The sequence below is a fragment of the Podarcis filfolensis genome (genome assembly GCF_964270895.1).
Source record: "Podarcis filfolensis genome assembly, chromosome: 2".
NCBI classification, from domain to species: domain Eukaryota; kingdom Metazoa; phylum Chordata; class Lepidosauria; order Squamata; family Lacertidae; genus Podarcis; species Podarcis filfolensis.
The window spans coordinates 39355371-39376052 of record NC_139605.1 but is presented as its reverse complement, the minus strand read 5'-3'; the positions used below and the strand labels follow the sequence as shown (position 1 = coordinate 39376052).

General features: G+C 43.9%; 1 protein-coding gene and 1 long non-coding RNA gene across 7 annotated transcripts in view; one reads left to right on the top strand and one right to left on the bottom strand.

Annotated features, from left to right (window-relative positions):
- PLXNA1 (plexin A1) overlaps positions 1-12644 on the top strand; it is a 300883-nt gene extending 288239 nt beyond the window's left edge. For all 6 annotated transcript variants that reach the window (XM_083602755.1, XM_083602754.1, XM_083602757.1 and 3 more), the window contains exon 32: positions 3549-12644. In XM_083602755.1, coding sequence (XP_083458881.1) covers positions 3549-3644 — 96 coding nt within the window. In that variant the 3' untranslated portion in view covers positions 3645-12644. The remainder of the gene's footprint in view (positions 1-3548) is intronic.
- A 4525-nt stretch (positions 12645-17169) lies between these two features.
- Positions 17170-17566, bottom strand: LOC310756262. Its single transcript, XR_014544782.1, has 2 exons — positions 17373-17566; positions 17170-17280 (listed from the first exon to the last, which is right to left on the bottom strand). It is a non-coding gene; the product is annotated as an uncharacterized lncRNA (long non-coding RNA).
- Between the last annotated feature and the right edge of the window lie 3116 nt (positions 17567-20682).

Genomic DNA, 20682 nt, shown 5'->3' with positions numbered 1-20682 from the left:
CATTAATGAAGAATTAGATAGGGTGCCAGGCATTTGGAAAGCAGGTTGAGGCTCGAGTTACTGCAGCTCAGTAGAACAGGCATAAACACCCATATCAGTTGTCTTGTCTGTCTCAAGCCATGAAGTAGTTGTTTGCACACTAAGGAAATTGACAAAGCATTATTTCTGAGTGACAGCAGATTAGTGCTGGGCAGCTGGACTAAATGCTGCCTGTCAGCGAAAACTGAACAATCATGTAGTTGTGGTTGTTCCTTCATACACAAGATCCACGTGTGGCAACCTGCCTGGTGCAGAAGATACATACATGTTTCATGAGCAGAGACTTAGGGTTGCTTTGGATATTCTCTACATTTCCATTGCAGAGTTCATGCCAAGATGGGATGTTGTGCTGGTGTTCTGCCCTTCAGCCCAGCTCCCTCTTTTGCAAGCTGCTTTCAGCAGAAGTTGGATGGCCATCTGTCATGGATGCTTGAGATTCCTGCGTTGAGTGATGGGCCTATATGACCCTCAGGGGGTCTCTTCCAACTCCGCAGTTCTATGATTCTAAGGGCTTCAAAACTATGGAGCACATTTGCTGAGATAGCAAAAGGTGCTTCGTAACAGATCTGCTCAAGAAGGAGACTGGCAGACCCTTTCCCTTTCCAGTTGTCCGCCAACAGGAGAGCTGTGTGTATATGAAATGACACACAGAGTCTCGTTATTGCTTTTCCCCCCTTTGCATATTAAACTGTAAGCAACTTTTTATTTTACAATACCTTGATTTAAATTTGAAAAGTTGCTGTGGCCTCAGGCCCAGACCTCCCTGTGTAAGCCAAGAATCCCTGCAGCAGGTCTTTCCTGTATGAGTAGGCACGAGTATCTACTTCTAGGCAATAAGGATGGTCCCCATACGAGGAAATAGCTAACACTAGCAGTGCCTTAGCAGCCTGCACAGTTGCAGGGCTTCTTAGCAAGATCCTAGCCATCTGCCTTAGACCAAAATTCACCACAAAGCTGAAACCAGAGGTGACCCCCCCCCAGCTGTTCCTAGAGACATTTTCATAGCAACTGCCTGCCCTGGGGCTGGTCTCCAGCTCCCAACATTCCCTTTCATTAGTATTACAAATAAGTAAGGCCTTAAAAGCAGAAATCAATAACAAGGCAAGCACTACGTGTTTGGAAAGCGTGATCTTAATGAGCTGAATGCAGGGTGAGTTGCCATTCCTTGTCTTTCCCGGTTAACCGCTGCCTGGCATCTGCTGGATGTGCATCCATAGCCCGCTCTAAAAGCACTGCTTGTGTGTTCACAGCTCCCAGGAACTTCTTTTATTATTTGTAATGGGATTAATAAATAGCAGCTGTTCCCTTTGTTTGTTTTCATTCATTAAACACAATTACATGCAGCCCGATTGCACCCTCTTTGATGTGAAATGGGAGAGAATAATTTTTCCTGTTGTTCAGTGCTATAATATGCTGTCATTGGCACTGAATGAAAATCATAATTAATTTTCATTTGGGTTTTTGCATCTTCCTAATCACGGTGGTCCCAGCTCCTTAAAACAGGTGACAGACATGCATCTCCCGCTCTCTTCTTATGCTCCCTGTAGTTTTCCTCTTTACTATGCTGCTCCCAGAAGGGCAACACAATAATAGAAGATCAAACAAATACAAAACAGGTTGTAAATCTTTCAGAATGTAGTGAGTCTTTCTTGAATCAAGAGAGAAAGGGATTCACGAACCATGAATAGAACTCCTGTTCCTAGTCACTCAATAGCTCCAGTACCCTTAATAATTTCATCGTTTTTATTTCTGCCAGATTAACGTGTCATTTGCATTCGGAGCTTGGCCACCTAGAAATCACTGTGATTGGCGTTTTCTGCGCTTTGGATGGAGTATTGGGGGTCCTTCCATATGTGCCAATGCAGGTCTTGGTTATCCCCATGCAGAATTGCAGCAGGCTCAGTTTTTGTACTGAGGAGGAAGCTAACAGTAGTTATCCTCCCCTAGGGAATGAAGTTGAGCTGCTTTACCCTCTTTTCCAACTCTTAGGATTCTTCATTCATTCGCTAACTATGTGGCAAATCACCTTTATAGAAACTGCACTGAGCTTTTAAGTGTTTCATCATCCGCAAGGTCCTGAGCTGCAGCGCTGTGTACTCTCCACAGCACGTTCTGCACGTTTAGCGCTGGAGACCTGTAGGGCGCCACAGCTGCTCTTAATCAAAAGGAGCTGATTTCCATATTAAGGAATTACCTGTAGGGCTTGTGATGGACCTTTCCTGCCTTCTAATAGTCAGTCTATTAATTATACAAGAGTTTATTTCCAATTATGCAGCCAATGAAATGGTTAATCAAGTCCCCTTTGATGGATGCTTTGACATTTAATTGGAAAGAGAAATCCACCTTGCACTCACAACAAACTTAGCCACTATAATGGGATTTCTGATGGGTTTGCATTTTAATCATCTGTTCTTTATCTGGCAGCGCAATTTAAAGGGCGTGGGACTTGGTTCAATGGACTCCTGATGATGGGCACCTCTCTCTCCTTTTTGTAGAAAAATCCCACCATTCCCTCACTATCTCAGCCCCTTTCACTAGCTGCTTTCCTGCTAAATCCCATCCTCCCCCCCTCAGAATCCAAACCCCTGTTCACAACATCCCTGATTATCTCTCAGTTCATATAGTCTGTGTGCCTGAAGATGCAGAGTTTTTCAAGATTTCCTGGATTACATCCAAAGAGTGATCTAGTGATTCTCATCTGATTGTGAGAACAGAACTAGAAAGTGGACTAGGTTTAATTATTCCATAATTAAAGATGCCAATTTCATAAATGTCCTCAGTGTTTCCTTGTCCCCAGGACCATCAGAAAAGTCCCAGATCATGCCATTGCGGGAGAGTTCTCCTGTTCTCTGAATTAAGAAGGGCTGAGCAACCTGTGGCCCTCCAGATATTACTGGACTACCAGGTTTCTGCAGGGGGAAGTATTCGGCCACCTGTCATTATCCCTTGCTCTAGTTGCCGGATGTGTGTGAGGAGTCCTAGCAGATCTGCAAAGGTTTTTGTAGATCTGCTGCTAGCCAGACTCCATATATGCTTCCTGGAAGGAAGATAGATGGGCAATTAAGCATTGCCTTCAATGTGCCCTCTGACTCTTTTGTCTCTTTCTCACACACTCACATGGGAGCGGGAGGAAAATACAGCCACTTCAGCTCACTAGCCAAGCTAGACAGCTGCAACCCTGTTGCAGGATGATTGGGGATAGTGTGTGGCAGGCTGCAGCCCTGGCAGTATGGTGATTGCTCCTCCTTGCTCAGCCGCTAGAATGGGGCAACACACTTGCTGAAGCACTGTTGAGTAGCTGCCATTTTTAGCAGCCTCTCCTAGTTGTGACGGTCAAGAGAATGGCCGTCCCATATTTCTTCATCCTTAAAAGGGGGGTTTTGGAGTGTTTGGTGGGGAATCTCTCCTGGCTTTTCTTTCTAGACTACCACTGGTGTGAAGCATGTTTCAAATTATCCCAGAGTCTTCCTTTACTAATGATTTCATCTACACGTCTTTCCCTTTGCCAGATTTTAGCTGCTTTAGAGAAGGACGAACAGGCCCGAAGGCAACGGCTGCGGAGTAAGTTGGAGCAGGCAATTGACACAATGGCCCTAAGTAGCTGAAAAGGTCGAGATGGTGCTGCAGACTTCCCTGGCAGTGGACTCTTAAGGGAGAGAGAGAGCGGCAAGTGAGTCGCGGCAGCAAGAAAGCAATCAAGGAATACATTGGGGCCTGGCACCAAACAATGCACAGAATCTGCTGCGTCTCAGAACACTTTACACACAACGAACAGCAAAACAACAGCAACGTAAGACCGCCGTTCTCAAAAGCAAACGGAGCCTATCTTAAAGACCTTTTGGAAGGAGCGACGTAGCAAAGAACCTGAAGGACCCCAGGAGATGTGCAAGGAGGGCCAGTGAGACAAATCCCTGCTCAGCTGCCACTGCCTCCCTTCTCCGGCTCCCACCAAGGCCTGCTCCAGATTTGGCGACGGAAGGTTGGGGACTGCACTAACGTCTAGGACAACCTTTTTACCTTATGGTTTTTCCCCCCATGGCAGGCGGTTTGGTAGGCTTATAATTCCCTGCCCCTTCTCCCTGTACTTCCTTCCTTTCCCGCCTTGCCTGGACAGCTCCACTCTCTACCTTCTCTTCCATACTCTCTGGCCTTCTTCCTCTAGTGTTAACTGCTATATTTGCACAATTTCCACAAGCTAGGTTTTGTTTTTGTTTTGTTTTTGAAAAAGATTTAAAATATATGAGTGTGGGGAGGTTCTAAATTTTAAACAAAACATTGCAGGATATTTTTTTTTAATTTTTGTTTCAACAAAAAGAAAGGAGCATTGCTTGCTTGGGATAGAAGTGGGGGTGCATGGAGTCCAAGAGAAGAGCCCCTCTATCTTTGATTCTTCCTACACTTTGTCCTGTGCCATATTTTATTTTAATAACATTTAGCACAGGCCAAATTGATGCTCTTGTTTTGAATGCTGCTTACGCGGGTGCCGAAGGTTTAAGGTACCCAGAGGGCAAAGAACTTGCAAAAGGGAGGGTGGGCCATGCATGGCAAACCCCTGCAGAGAGATCTTTCCACCTGTTTGTGGTGAATTACTTTGTGGAAAGTGGCACACTTTTGAGAAAAGTCCCTGTTTTGCCTTTTTATAGATTAAGACAGGGCTAGCTGTTTGTAAGCAGAGTTTAGCAACTTTCAAAAGTTCTCATTGCCCCACCCGCCCCAGAGTAGCCCACCCCCAGCTGCCCTCATCTGTACATTTCCCACTCATGGGGCATTTAGACAGAGGGGTACTGCCACGTATTGCCACTGCATAGGCACAGTGAATGGGGGTGGCTGTTTGAACCTTCTCTCAGTATTCCCTCTTCCGTTGTAGAGGAAAGGCATCTTAGTAAGAGATGCAGTCAGACTTGGTAGGGTCTGGGTCATGCAGGAAGCCTATGAGTAGATGCTTCTTCTGTGTTGTCTCCATTTCTGGCAGACCATGGCAACGCTGGGTCTATTCAGAGAAATCATGAGGTCAGACTTCATGCTAAGAGATGAGGAACACGGAGCTGCAGTTTAGCACTGACAGAAACATTATATATAAGTGGGGTGCCCCTTTAGTTTTTTCAGGTGTGTAAGTGTGTACACGCACCATTTTAGAATATTTTATTTATTCCTCATCCCAATTTCTTCAGCAAAATGCAGAGCTTCTCTTTTTGTTTTGGTAGCAATGAAGACCCAAACTCCCAACAGTCTTGTAATTCCCCTCTGTTGGGATAAGCAGCTTCACCAGCGGATTTGGTTCTGGTTAGGCCAATTAGAAGAGGGTGAGAGAGTGCAGATAAGAAATGAGTTTTGTGGAATTGTAGAGTTGGAAGGGACTCCAAGTGCCATCTAGTCCAATGCCCTTCATTATTACTTAATAATTACATTATTACTTTTGTGCAGGAATCGTTAGATTATGTGTGATCTTCTCCATAGCTTGCTTTGGCTACGGACTGCTCCAGAGAGCAGGGAAATAATGATCTTAGTGGGAGAGCAGAGCATCATTCATTCCAATCTGATGTTAGCGTTACGAGAGGGGTAATTCCTGCAACTTGAGTTCTGCTTTCTATTCTCTGCTACTTGGTTCAACCCAAAGTCTGCCTCCTCTTTCCTCTATGCACCTGGTTGGCTTTGGGCTTCTCCTGGTTAGCAAACTGCAGAAGAAGACCCAGATGCTGTTAGTTACTACCACGTCGCCCAGGTTGTTACCAGGTATTTCCAGTCCAATTCAAGGCAAAGGTTCCTGTGTTGCTGCCATGGTGTTTCCCAAGACATCCAGCACTGTTTGGAGGAGATGTTGTATGTACCTTCGTTTTGTGTCTGCTCACTCCTTGAGAGTCAGAAGGTGTCCTCATTTTCAAACTGAAACAACTCCCGTCCCTGGAATTCAGTAGCTCCATCTTTGAAATGTGATTTATCTGCTATCGGAAAGGAGCATTTTACTTATTAATTAGGTTTGCAATTTTAGGAGGCAACTGTTTATTCTGCATCCCACCACCCCTGCATTATTATCATTCTACACCTAAAGAGCAATGAAGCTATGTGAGAGTAGGCAAGAGAGACTGTCCCTAGTTGAACTAGGGTTTGGGTCTATGGCCTACAAAGTGCATGTTGGCACCCCATAATTTTAATTTCACACTGGTCTGGATGTCTTGTACCAAAGGGCAGTTAATCAATTCACTGAAATAAATAAATTAAAAAATAATAATAAAATAATCCTGCACACTGAGCAAAGCATTTCTGAAGGTCCTGAAATGCCCACTGGGTCTGAGTTTTCTGGTCCAACCCTAACAAAGAACCAGTACATCCCATATCCAGCCTAAACCACAGTATGTGAGAGAAGCAAGCTCCTGAACTCTTGCTAAAATCTGTTTCCCTTTGCTCCTCTCTTTTTCATTATCTCTACATCATTCCATTCACTGTTCTGACCCTAGGAATTTTAATCCCCTCGATTCAGTTCCTGACAAATGTAATGCCTTTAATTATCATTAAAAGTTTACCAGTGTGATGAAGCCACTGCCCTAATTCAACTCAGGTGACCAAACCCACCAAATTTTCAGCCTTCACCCACCCACCCAGTACCAATAAACTCAGTTGCTATCTCAAGTCTAGGTTGAAGTTGAGAGAGAGGCTATTGCAGAACAGACCAAGCCTGATCCTACCCATTCCCTGAGAGTGCAAATAAGGGGAGGAGAGGGGATGTAATGAAGTTTTTAATTAAAATTTAAAATGTGTGTGTGTGCGTGTATATATATATATGTTGTTACAATCTAATTCTTGTGCCCCAGTGGGGCACTGTATAGTTAACAGAAAGAGCTCAAACCAGTATCACATATGGTTTTTACACAACCAGTGGAAAATACCAAATGGATAAATTTCAAACATTTCTCATCAAACAGAACAATCATTTGAAGCCTATATACATCTCAGATTGCTTTGTAATTTTGTTTTTATCCTTTTTAATTATTTTTAATTAAAGAGGAGGAAGAGAAGAAGACAAGACGACAATAAAAATATAATGGAAAAACACCTAGGGATTCCCGAGATCTCTCTGGATCCATAGGACCTGTGGGCTGTTGCATGACTGTGCTAGAGTTTAGTCTGAGTTGAACTTTTTTTAAAAGAAAAAAAATGCAAGTGTTGAATACTAGAGGTTTGTTTAGACCTTTTTATTTTTGAAATTTTGGAATTAATTTGCCACTTCTTGTATAAGAAAAAAAAAAAGAATTAACTGTTTATTTCTGGAAAAAATGGTACTCAGAAGCCTTAAAGGACAGCTAAGTGTTTCTACACACAAAAGATACTGTAATATTTTACAGGTTCCCCTCCTTGGACTTTGTTTCAAGTGTACTTGGAAGCATAAATCATTACATGATTGACACTTAAAAGAGATAGAGGCTCGATCTTTCGGCTTGATGTAAGTCAGCACCATTTGATGGAAAACTAAAGTGCCATCCTGACTTTTAAGAAGCAAATGACAAAATCCCCCTCTGTTGATTGCATAGAGAGCAAACGTTTGACTGGAAAATGCCATATACCATTCCTCTAGAGCCACTCACTTATCTTATCCAGGTATCTCAGCAATAACATATTGGGAGACTTCACTATAAAAATAGTATTCAGTGGGTTACCTCAAGTGAACAACTTTTATCTTTTCCGATAAAAACTCAGCAAAGTGCATTAGAAGTTGGCTTAATTTGAAGGGCCTGCAGAATGTAAGTTGGTTTGTTCAGTCTTCAGGACTGGCCTTTAGAAAGACCTAGCTAATTGCATCCTATCTTCCCAGTTCCTAGCCTTCAGTGAACCAAGTCATCTCCATGTGGGCCATGGCAGCAGGGGGGTGGGGGGAAGAGTTCTTAGCCTAACGCTTAGCAGAATCGTAGCTATTTAACTTGCCACTAGGGAATGTTTGTGGAGTGGAGGAATACTTTCCCTGTGTCCAGACTGACTCCACAGTGGACAGACCGCCAGCTGAAATAACTGGAAAGCAACAGCTAAATCAGCTCCCGTGCAAATACTTCAGGTTGATACAGTTTGTGATTCAGTCTGTCAGGCTGCAAGCTTTCTGGACAGTTCACATTTAATCTTTTGTACAGAATCCCAGTGGAATCTCAGCATCAGCAGCATAAGGGGCACACAGGCAAGCACCAAGATGGCAAGGCTCAGTGCTTTTTTTTCTGGGGGTATTCAAGGGTATACTGGCACCTCCCCCCCCCCACCTAAAAGTAAAGCACTTCTTAAAAGTGTGGCACTTACTTTAACAACTTCATGGTGAGTACCGGCACCTTTTTTTCCTAGAAGAAAAGCACTGGTCAGGCTTAAATTGGACATCTTGGCAAACAGATTTCTACACGCCTTCAACCCACAGAAAATGGGGTAAATCATAAATATGTTGTCACCTCCCCCCTGTTTTCTGTGCTTGTGCATGGGTGTGTAATTGCCAACACTAAAATGCCTACTGGTGGTCTGCACACCATGCAGAGTTGGGCTTCCTTTGCCGCTGGCACTGCCTTCGACAGTCACAATTCTGCCACAGAAACCAAGCCAGTGACTTTGCAGACAGTGCCTGGGGCAGAAGAGAAACTCAGTGGCATCTCCCCAAGGCGGTGAGCAGAGACAAAGCAGATAACAGACAAGCAGCGAGTCCAAATTTTCATCTTCTTTCTTACCCCAGTGCTTGCAATTCCACTGAAATCAACAGGATTTTTTATTTTTTTTGTCAGCAGATACTCGTCCACTGTGTTAAAAAGATTTACAATCTGGCTCACACCTAGAGGATCTTTTTTCTTTCTTTCTTGGGCAGTTTTTAATCTTAGCTGCTTCCATATTAGCCACTTTCTCTGGAATCTCCTTCCTTTGTTCATTTGCTCGTTATGGAACATTCAGACAGCATCGTTCTTAAATCACTGACTGCATTCCAGTCTTTCCGGTCTTGCCCTGTCCATCTGTCCCCCCCTCAATACTGATTCACGGCATAAATTTGGGTAATGAAATGCAATTGGATCACCAGCCTGTACTGCAGGGCTGGGCAAAATGTTGTTGGGAGTTCCTGTGCCCTTAATTTAAGTTTTATCTTGTTTGCAGATCTTGCCCATTTTATATCTTTCTCTTGATCATGGCTGGAGCGTTAGGGATGAATAATTGCTTAATTGCCTCTTATCTATCTATCTATTTATTTATTTATTCGGGGGGGGGGGATAATAGTGACTTCCTCTCATCATTTTCCTTCCCATAGTGGAAATCACCAATAGACTCACATACACAATTGAAATTGGGGCAGTTAATAAACCATTAATCACTAATTTTCCTATCTGAACTCATCCAGAAGCAATAAAGCAGGCAAAGATAAAACTCTTAATTAATGTTGCTGTGACCCTTTGCTAAATAGGCTTTACATAGGAGCAAACATTAAGGGAGGATGGGGGGGTGCACAGAAAGACATTGACAGATAACGTTAACACTAACCTCTTGTTTTAGTTCAGCTTCCAGCTAAATACAGTGCCTGAGCAGTGCTAAAGGGTTGTAGCATGGAAGCAAACCCGTATGTTACTCTTCATTGGGTTGTACACATCGGCATCTATCCATGCAAAGACACATCTGGGGACTTCAGTGGCAATGTCAAATCTCCTGACGTTTCCGACTTCTGCAGGACTTTGAATATGATGTGCAATCATGCCATTGGTACTAAACTTTTGCTATGCATTTTGATGCTCAGACGATCACCTGAAAAGCAAAACCTATAAGCCATTAACACTTTGGGAGAGGAGAGCATAACTTATCTTATGTTCACTAATTATTGATCTGGCATGAATTGCAGAAGAAAAAGACATTCTTCAAAAACAAAAGGGCGGGGATATAAAGCGGTAAGGCGGTTACAGGGAAGAGGCCTGGCTGATTTGGAACAATCTGTCAACCAGATATATTTTTGTTATAGCTGTATTGGCATAGGGCCAGCTGAATAGGTTGACATTTTCTGCTTTGCCGTAGTGACATTCGTGTGGCAAAGGATTTCTAAGAGCAATTGCAGTCAGGAGCTGGTGACTTTAAAAAAAAAAAAAAAAGGTTTGCCACCTTTATAGCTTCATAATTTTCTCTGGTTTTCATCCAAGCATCACCAATCCATTCCCACCAACATTATATGAGCTCCCTTCCCCACAATGCCACTATTCAATGTATTAGTTACTTCTAAATAAGGTCTCCATGACTCATAGAATCGTAGAGTTGGATCATCTAGTTCTAGTTCAACCTCCACAATGCAGGAATCTCAACTGAAGCCTCCGTGACAGATGGCCATTCAACTTCTGCTTAAAAACCTCCAATGAAGGAGAGTCCACTACCTCCCGAGAGAGTCAGATCCACTGTCAAACAGCTCTTACCGTCAGAAAGTTTTTCCGTTATGTTTAGTTGGAATCTCCTTTCTTGTCCAACCCTCCAGAGCAGGAGGAAACAAGCTTACTCCATCTTCCATGTGACAGCCATTTAGATATTTGAGGATGGCTATCATATTTCCTCTCAATCTCCTCTTTTCTAGGCTAAACTTGCATAGCTCCCTCAACCATTCATCTAAGACTTAGCTTCCAGACCCTTGATCATCTTGGTCACCCTCCTCTGCACACATTCCAGCTTGTCAGAATCCTTAAACTGTGGTGCCCAAAACTCGACACAGTACTCCAGGTGTGGTCTGGCCAAGGCAGAACAAAGCGGTACTATTACTTCCCTTGATCTGAACACAATACTTTTGTTGATGCAGCCTAGACTAGCATTAGCTTTTTTTGCTGCTGCATCACACTGTTGATTCATAGAATCACAGAATCGTGGAATTGTAGAGTTTGAAGCATGTTAAACTTGTCCTCTACTAAGACCCCTAGATCCTTTTCACATGTACTACTGGCAAGCCAGGTGTTCCTCATCTTATGTTTGTGCAGCTGGTTCTTCCTACCTAAGTGTAGAACCTTACATGTTGATAGTTTGGGCCTGGTTCTCTTAATCTGTTAAAGTCATTTTGAATCCCGATTCTGTCTTAACGTGGCATTAGCTACTTGTCCCAGTTTTGTGTCATGTGCAAATTTGATGAGTATCCCCTAAATCATGGGCAAACTAAGGTCCATGGGCTGGATCAGGCCCAATTTCCTTCTGGATCTGGCCCGCGGGCGGTCCGGGAATCGCCGCATAGATCTCTAGCGCACATGTTCTTTCCCTCCCTCTCCCTCACATGGCGGTGGCGGCGGCGCCTCCTCCCTCCCTCCTCCTGGCTTCTCCCCTCCCTGCATAGAGGAGGCTGGGCTTTGTTGGTGCCAGCAGCAGCAGTGCTCAAGCAGCCACCATTTTAAGCAGCCCCTCTCCAGAGCCCTTTCGTGCACTGCTCATTGTCCCTCCACCGCTGCCAGCCCCTGCCACTCGCAAGACACAGGTAAGCAGCCACCGGGGCTCGTCGTGCTCTTGTATCATTCCCCCGCCCCCCAAAAATATAGTCTGCCCCCCCACAAGGTCTGAGGGACAGTGGACCGGCCCCCTGCTGAAAAAGCTTGCTGACCCCTGCCCTAAATTCTTTCATCTAAGTAATTTATAAAGAACTCTGTGGCACCTCACGTCAGTCTTTTCCAGGTTGATTAGGAACTATTAGTAAGCACTCTGAGTTGGGTCAGTCAACCAGCTACAAATCCACCTAACAGCTACCTCATCCAACCCACATGTTACCAGCTTCCCCACAAGAATACTTTTTAAGTATTCCTTGAGAAAAGGTGCATGTGAAATGTACCTTCTCTTTTTCAGGTGCTACTTCCACTTTCCTCTATCCATTGTTAAAAATGCTTAATCATATAACCCCTGCTCCGTCAGCCTCCTACCACCGCCACCCTGTGCCCGCAAACACTGGTGCTATCTGAGGACAGGACATGCTAGGAATAGGGACTGAAGGAACACGTCAGCTATTGAAGGCTTAGTTTTAGAGGGTATCTCAATGGAAATGTCAAATAATCTGGTTCCAAAAAATACACAGCTCTTCGGAGAAAATGGTTTGAGCCAGCTAATAAGGAAGCGTCTGGTGTTTTCTTTATTTCTTAAACTCTATGTTAGTGACATCCCCAGTTCCTTGGACTCTTAACAGTTTAGGGATAGTCTAATGAAAGGGCTGGTGCATTCGTCAGGATGGTGAGCAAGACCTTCCCCTGCCCCACCCCCATTGCAGCCTTTTTTTAATGGAGCACTATTCATTTCCGCCCTGGGAAATGTGTTTAAAACACGTACAAGCCTTGCAAGGCCTGCCACTCTCTCTTCTTTCAAAGGAATGTCAAGTCCACAGTTAGCTGTCCTTTAAGTAAAGGGGAAGGGGTTTGGCATGGGAGGGGTGGAGCAGAGAAAACAATAAGAAACAAAGAATTTTAATAGTAAAATAAAAAAATAAAAATAAAATGATGAAAACTTTATGTGATTGTTTCAGACTTGAAGCAACTGTGCCAGTGTGGCAGGTCGGCACCCTTTGATTGTGTAAATATCCTGCTATTTCCTATTTTAATGTTCTTCAGATTTAGTACTTGTAAATAAACACGCGCATCAAGGAGAGATTAAACATTTTTGCTATATAACTTGTCTTGTCTGACTTTGTGAGTTCCAGGTTTGGTGCAGAGGGAGGAGGGAAGATGGAAATACAGGAGGCAAGGGGCAGCTGTGCATTGCTGTGCGTGCTTCTACAGCCCTGCTTGGACTTGATCACAACCCATCTTACCCCCCTGCCCCGTTCATTCAATTTATGTGAGCTTCAGCACTAGATTTCTGCACCTTCACCACGTACTATATTCAGCATCATGGGCCACCTTTAAAGCTGTGCTTGGCTCCCATATATGTAGAATGTCTTAACCACCCAGTGGCCCAGCAGGAGCTGGGGTTATTGCTTTCCTGAGTTTCCTAGCACAGAAACTAAACCATCTCCCATCTCCCACCTTACACTGCCCTCTTTTAGAAGTGACAGCCTTGTATTGAGGTGCCTGCAGGTGTAAGATGTGGAAAGAAACGTGTTCCTGCAAAACTCTGGTTAAAACTATCCTATAGTTCAGTTGGACACGACTGGACGACTAAACAACAATAGAAAACTACACCAGCCAAAATCTTCATTTCCTAGTAACCAGCCTAGTTCTTTTGGATGTGGATTCGAAAGCTTTGGGCTGCCCTGCTCCAGGACTTTCAGCCACAGCCCTGTTCACTGCACTGTGGCAGCTCAAGACCTAGTGCTTGGTCACAGCACCCCTAGAGCTGGCAGAATACAGGCTGGTTGGAGTTAAGAGTCTGCATAACAGGTTCTGCAGCAGCTTCATCCTTGTTCTAAAAAAAATGCTAAGGGGAACTGGAGTAAAACTGCTTTACGGCAACATAGGACTGGGTGTCTGCTGGTTTCCCCAGCACTGGCTGTGAGCATGCTCCAGTGTTTGAGAGCTCCGAGCGCTGAGCTAGATGAGCCTTCTTAACTGCTGTGTCTTTTTTAATCCAAGTCCATTAAGAAGCAATCCAGAAAACGGATCTTAAATGTTGCACCTGTGCTTGGTGCTGCCATGATAAATGGCACTATCACAACTCAGCCTGGACATGCTTGACCCATAATCTCGTCTGGCAAATTTAGTCCTATGCACTGGCCTCCATTTGCTTCCTGACACTGCAGCAAGCCTTAATATCTCCCCCTCACTTAACCTCCTTGCATCATTGAGCAATGTCCTGCCTTCTCATGCTCTCCTACTGCTACAGAGCTGCTGCACCACCTGCCATGCCAATGACATAACCCAATCTGGATGTTGAGAGGATGGGTTGGTCAAAACAAGCAAAGTAAGGATGGCAGCTCTTAAACATGAAAAAGCAATATGGGCTATTGGGATGGGAGAAGTGGCGACAATTGAGAGATGTGGATGTTGCATCTTCGACTCCGATATTGCATAAACTTTGGAGATGGTGTCATAGACATCTACCCTACATCCAATGTGCAAAGGCCACTGTGCTCCTTTTTTATTCTTTTGCCATAGCAATCCTTATTCCCATTTTACAGATTATGGAATTGAGGCAAATACGTAAATATTGGCCCCTTTACTCTGGCCACTTAGCTACACATTTTTTTTTTAGTACAGTGTCAAGTACGTGCCCCACTGGGGCTATTCTCAGGTTCCTATGTAAAATGAGGCTACCACTGCCCAGGCCTCATGAGACTCCTGTCTGCTTAGGGAAGTGAGGGGGACATGAAATAATTTGATCAAACCCATATAGCATGTGTAAAGTAAAGCATACCCCTAAACATTTTGTGAACCTTTGTACTTTTGTCCATTTCCTGTATTTATTTTTCCCGATTTGAACTATAAAATGGTGATTTTCTTGAGTCAAAATGAGACTACCCCTAAACATTTTTTTAAAGAAAAAAAGCATTATGCAAAGCCATAGCTCATGACCTCTTCCACAAAACAGAAATGACTTTCTGTGAACATAATAACAACTGAGGAAAGTCTTGGGAGTGCAGAAGAGTTGGGCCATAAAGATGCTTCCGTCTTTTACAGTAACATGTAACCAAATCAACACTATGTAACGGGAGAGAGGCCTGCTTTGGCCCAGATATAGTGGGGGCATTAGAGAGTGGCCAGGTGTGTTACTTCAATTCTACCGAACTCAGGTGCTAGACAACAGAAAGGCCTGATGAGAAAGGATGTACTTTTAGACCAAGACCTGATATTGACAGGTAATTCCTGAGTAGAAACAAATTATCGCTGGTGATCGCCTTAGCAAAAAGCCTGCAAGCACATTCTCTTTCCCTCTCCTCAAGGCCAACATCGAAATTCACCCCCGCAACCACCTCTCCCCTTCTATTGCTCATCATTGTTGTGGCACCCCTGCGGCGCCTTCTCGGCTCAGCAACTAGTGTGGGCAAACTAGTCGCACGCCCCTAAATCTGCCTTTGGATTGAGAAACTTGTTATCTGATAGCAGCCATGTGACAGCTGTTAGTCTATAGGAGGAGGAGCCAAATGTCCTCTCCAATTATTGGACAACTCCCTTCAGCTCCTGCCAGCTTGGTCCAATGATCATGACAGGAGCTGCAGTACAACAACATCTGAAGGTCATTGTGTTGACTGTCCCTGCAATACAGAGTGCAAGGTGGGGTGGGCTTCTTGCCTTACATATGCATAAGAGAAGCGACCAAGGCACCTAGTGCAGAAGCTTTCAACCTTTTGGGGTCCACAGTTCCCTTGACAAACTACATTCTTTCTGTGGCACCCCTGTGGGGCTCAGGAGCCCAGTTACGTCACCTCTTGCCTGCAGAGTTGGCAGCCTCTCAACCTTTTTCAAACACCCTCCCTTGTAGAGTGTGCCCTCAGCCTCCTCTCCTCCCCCCTCCTCTTGGGAGTCCTCTGGGCAGCCGCAGCTGCTGCCCCGGTCTCTGAGCTGCTTCTCCTGCCCCAAAGAGAGGTGCCTCCTCACACTGCCCCATGGGGGTCTGGGAAGTACCCCCAGAGGCACCATTCACCTGAGAGCTTGTAGCCAGGGCTGCTGCAACAAACAGCTGTGCAAGCCTTTGGGAGGCAGAGATGCGAGAGGGCATCAGAGGAGGGAGGGAAGGAGAGAGGGACGGAGACCAGTGTTGCCTGTGGTACCCCTAACCATCCTTCAAGGCACCCCAGGGTGCCACAGCACACTGGTTGAAAAACACTGACCTAGTGTAATGATCAATTAATTCTAAACACTGTAGGTGCCAAAATCTTGTAACTGGAATGAATTAAGGAATAAATTAAGCAAATGGATTATGCTAATATGCTCGTGTTGATTTTTAAATTTATATATTATTTATTTTACACAAACATGTCAGTCAATAAGAAGTTGTTTTGAACTGTTTATCATATGCATGTTTCTTGATCTCCATTTCAGTCACCAACCTCCCCCCCCCCGCCCTGCAACCATCCTTTCAACTTTGAAATTATGAGAACAATCTTCCATAAAAGTTCCACACTATTAAGGACTTTGGAACTTGTTATGAATCTTTTATATGTTCAGCCACACACTCACATCTACTCGTACTTCCACAGCCACAATAAAAGAGAAAATCAAATGAGCAAAAATGCAGTACAGAAGGAAATAATAAAGGAGAAAGTACAAGGGAAGAAAAATAATTGGGACAGGATGGGAAGGGGAAAAACAAATTCAAATTGTCCTTAATATTGCCTTCTTTTTAGGCTATGCATATGCTCACAAAACTTCTTCATACTTTCCCCTGCTTTACTACTTTTCCATTCCTTCATTTAATGTGCCACTTATTTCAGCCACCATGTCCACTGGCTTCTAACACCCAAATATCTAAAGTTTGTTTCCATGCATAATTTGTTTGCTCACTTTTTGCATGGAATCTATTTTTTTTTTAATTTCTGATAATAATGCACAATTTCCGCACCAGTTTTTCCAGTGTGGATAAGAAAAGTGCTATTGGAAGTTTTAAGGGCAACAGTTCCTTTAATTGAAAGCTTCTTGTTTGCTGGTTCTGTTTTATTGCTTCTGGGCTAGAATGGTTGGTTGGGGTTGTTGAGTTGATGAATAGTGTGATGAACCACACTGTTATTCAGTTTCTGTTCCCATACAGGAGGGCTCTTTGACTGCGGGGAGAATAGATTTGTGTCATGCAAACCTTATTCCCCAGGGCATTTCCCCACCCCTTTCATTTCCACAAGGAGCCTGATGGGGACAGAGGGCAGGAAGCAGGTCTGCTTTGCAAGAGTGCCAAATCGACTTTTAATTGCCCAAATGCCCTAGAATCCCACTTGCAAAACACAGGCAGCCTGGAAGCGGTGCTAATGTTTAGTCCTGTCACTTGAACTGGAGTGCTGTTTCAAAAGGAGTGTGCTTCTGATTCTGGTGATTCCCATTGTCCGCCACCTGAGAGAGCAGCCTAATTCTGCTTAATGGGAGGGCCAGCCCCGCCAGAATGCCTTCTGCCCATCTAATTCAAGAACTGCAGTTTAACATCATGGGATCCCCCCTTGCTCTGATGCTGTCCAAGCAGGACCCCACTCTTTCCTCTGCTTGAGAGCAGACCTTAACTTTCCATGGGGAGGGGAATGAAAGGCAGATTTGCCTATTTCATCACTAATGTCTCCAATTTTCCAAGGGTGTTTTTATTAAATAGTTAAACACACACACACACACACACATGCACATATTTGATGTTGTTCCCTTGCTTTCAAAGCTCCCATGGTTTCTTGATCAGCTGGCAAAGGAAATAAATCAATTATATTGGGAGAGAGGCAAAAGCAGATGGGCGGGGGGTTAAATAATTGGCAGAGCTCATCGTCTGGTTACCAAGTGCTGGGATCAAAGAGACCAATCATGGTCCTTCAAAGGAGGAGGCGGGATTAGGGGGTGGCGGGTCTTTAATGTGGCTCTGTGCAGCTTTTCTCTCTCTCTTTCTTCAGCCTTTGCTTTTCCTTGTTCATTAAATTCCGGAATCAGAATGCTCCTCCCTGCTATTTCTCTCTGTGTGCCTTTACTAAAGCCAGCCTGTTCCAATCTCCTCTTTCCTATGGTCTGGGCAATTTCTTCTTCCCCCTTTTTTTTATTAAATAATATTTATTAAAGATTTTTTAAAAATTATAAAAAAGAAAAAAACAGAAAAAAAGACAAAAGAAAAAAAGAAAAAGAAAAAATACATCCATCATTCTCAAGTTTTTAACTTTCGTTACCTTCTTTCTTTGACCTCCTCCTCCTCCCCTTTCTTGTATCCTGGTTAATAATTATCACAGCAAATCCTATCCATAATTCATAATATTTTGTCCTTACATTATCTTAATCTATTTTCAGCTTGTCTTTTAGAAAACCTTGAAACTTAAAACTTAAATCTTATTTTTACCGACTTCTCATAACCATACCATTAACCTAATTCTTTAAACATTTTTACTAGAACCAAGTAGTTCCATTTCAACATTTTTCTAGCATTCATCAATTATTTTAAAGCAGTCCTAATGATAAAAGAAAAACAAGTAAAACAATCCAATCTTCATCCAGCGTCCCTTCCTCCTGGTTCCGGATTTTGTCAGTCCTTTTTGTCCCATTTATCTAGCGCATTAACCTGGTGTGCTTATATCCGAGGCCCTCAAGTCTCTTCCATGTCCCTTCCGCGGCTCTTCTTCATATTTTCCTTCCACTCGTAGGAACTCCAGCTTAGTAATATTTTTGACCCTTTTCAACAGATCAGCCCCATTTCCATAGTCCAGACTAAACTCCATGTCATATTTAAACACCTGTTTCAGATTCCCTCCAAAATTAAAAGCCCCCACAGCTCCAAACATCTGACGGCCCATTATCAGACTCAGAAAGTCCAAACATCCCGGCATGGGAGGGTCATTCCAACCCCCCATTTCCAAATCAAACCTAACTTTATCTTTCCAAGCCTGGTTTTTTCCCAATTCATTTATCAAATCCAAAGGCTCATGATCCTGCAGGGCCGCAGCTCCCTCCATTTCTGACACCCAGGATTCAGCAGTATCCTCTTCTCTCATCTGTGCTGTCATAGCACACTCCTGTTTTAGTTCCTGGGTAGGCTCCATGTAGTTTCCTACTGCCTGTTCAAAATTTCTGGTCGCATTAGTCATCAAGTCTGTCTTCTGGCTTAGCTGATCCAATAGGGCATTTATTTTACAGAAAGCACCCAAGAGAGCTTCTGAAAACATTGTCCTACAAGGTCACAAGTCCTTTCCCACGATTGTAATCTGTAACAGCTGCAAGCTCCTGAAGTTGGTTACAATTTCACAGTCTCCCTCTAGGGGGACAACTTGTTTATTCTTTCTTTTAAGAACAATAGCAACAAAGTTTCTTTTTTAAAATATTCAGTCAATATTTGTTCCTTTGAAATGCGAAAGGAAACAATGGAGTCACTATGTTACTTTTCTTTTAACTATCTGTCAGAAACATTTGTCTCTGGTCAATGAGCTTCAAACGTCAGTCCTGACACTCCGCTCCAGGATCAGGACGGTGGAAAGTTACTTTACTTTAAACTCACTTCTGCAGGTTTAGACAATCCAAAAAAAGGTCCCCCTTCTTCTCCTGCTACCGGAGGGGGGTTCCACGATTTTAAATGATGAAAGCCAGTCCTTTAAAGGTGAATTTCTATGCTCCAGTTACGTTATCTTTGCTTTATTCTGACTACAAAGAAACGGAAGGCTGACTTCCTGTTTAGACTTTCCCGTTTCAGTACCAAATTGAAATAAATTTTAAGTCCAATTCCTCTCTACTGGCCAATCCTTATTTGAAGTCCAATTGTTCGAGTTTTAAGTACTCACGGGTGATTCTTTAGATGCCAAATTGTCCCAGGAAAAAGGCAGCGCTCTCTGGCAATGGCTATGCGGCTTCGCTCCACAGAAAAAGCAGTAGACTCACAGCACCGCGCCACACCCCCCTCTTCGCTTCGGAGCCCGTTTATGGGTTCCTTTGCGGGTTGGGGGGGCGTTAAAGGTGCCCGCCGAGTCCCATGGTCACAGGCTTCATCCGCCTGTGATTTTTTAAAGGGTCCCCGCTTCGCCGTAGCGGAAAAGACCCGTTTCGCGCGGAGCTGGTCCCTCCGGTTCAGAGGGAGTCCGCCATTGCCGATGGCGCCACCCCGGAAGTCCCCCTTCCCTTTCCCCACACTAGGAAATGGAAACTTACCACTGAGTGACTGTCTCCCTTTCACTTTTAAACCTACTTCAGACTTCTACTCAACCCATTAAAAAAGCCTCAGACTTAAAAAACAAGAAAGAAAGAGTTCAGCTGCCCTGTCCCAACTCATAAGGGTGTCCATATTGGAAGAGGCCGCTTCTACTAGGGCTCCAGACCTCCACGATCCAATTTCCCAATATATTTTGCTTACCTTAAATCAGTTTCAAAGGGTTAGAGGGTGAAGACCCAATCAGAGCAGCTGAACCCTTTCCACCACCCCTTCCATTGTTTTCAGGTTCTAAATGGCTACACCCCCAAAGTTGCTGAAGCATGAAAAATGCAGACTCCAGAGGTCACCCAGACCACTTGAGGTTTGGCCCTCAGAAACTTGTTCTGAACTCTCATCATCACGAGATGCCAGTACCCCTTTACATTTCTGAAAGCGACAAAGCCCTCATACTGAAATATCACCACCTCTTTTTCACAGGGGGAAGCATTTATGAGAAACAGCCATCATGTGACAATTTGCATTCCTCACGGCATCTTCAAGCCAGCATTTTCTCAGATGTGGGAAGCCAGGTGGTTTTCATTTAGGTGCTATTTTGGCCCAACACCTCCCCACATGAAAATGAGACGGGTAAGAAACCACATGCAAAATTAAGGTATAAATTGTCCCGATGAATGCACCTCTGGGTTGTTAAATAGCAATGCAACCACAAAAACCCTGTCATTAACTTTCAGTGAATGAATTTCACATAGGCATTCGCACATAGCAGCCTCACCATGTGAGGCCTCAGAATGAATAAGTATGGAAGAATTAAAGAGAAACGCCAGTGCAATCTTACACAGGCCTATGCAAAAGTAATGCCTATTGAGTTCAGGGATAAGTGTGTCTCAGGTAAGAGTGTATAGGATTTCAGCCTTCATGGTGATGTTTCTATGTAAAAAAAAACCTACCTCAAAATCACCTTCAGCTGCC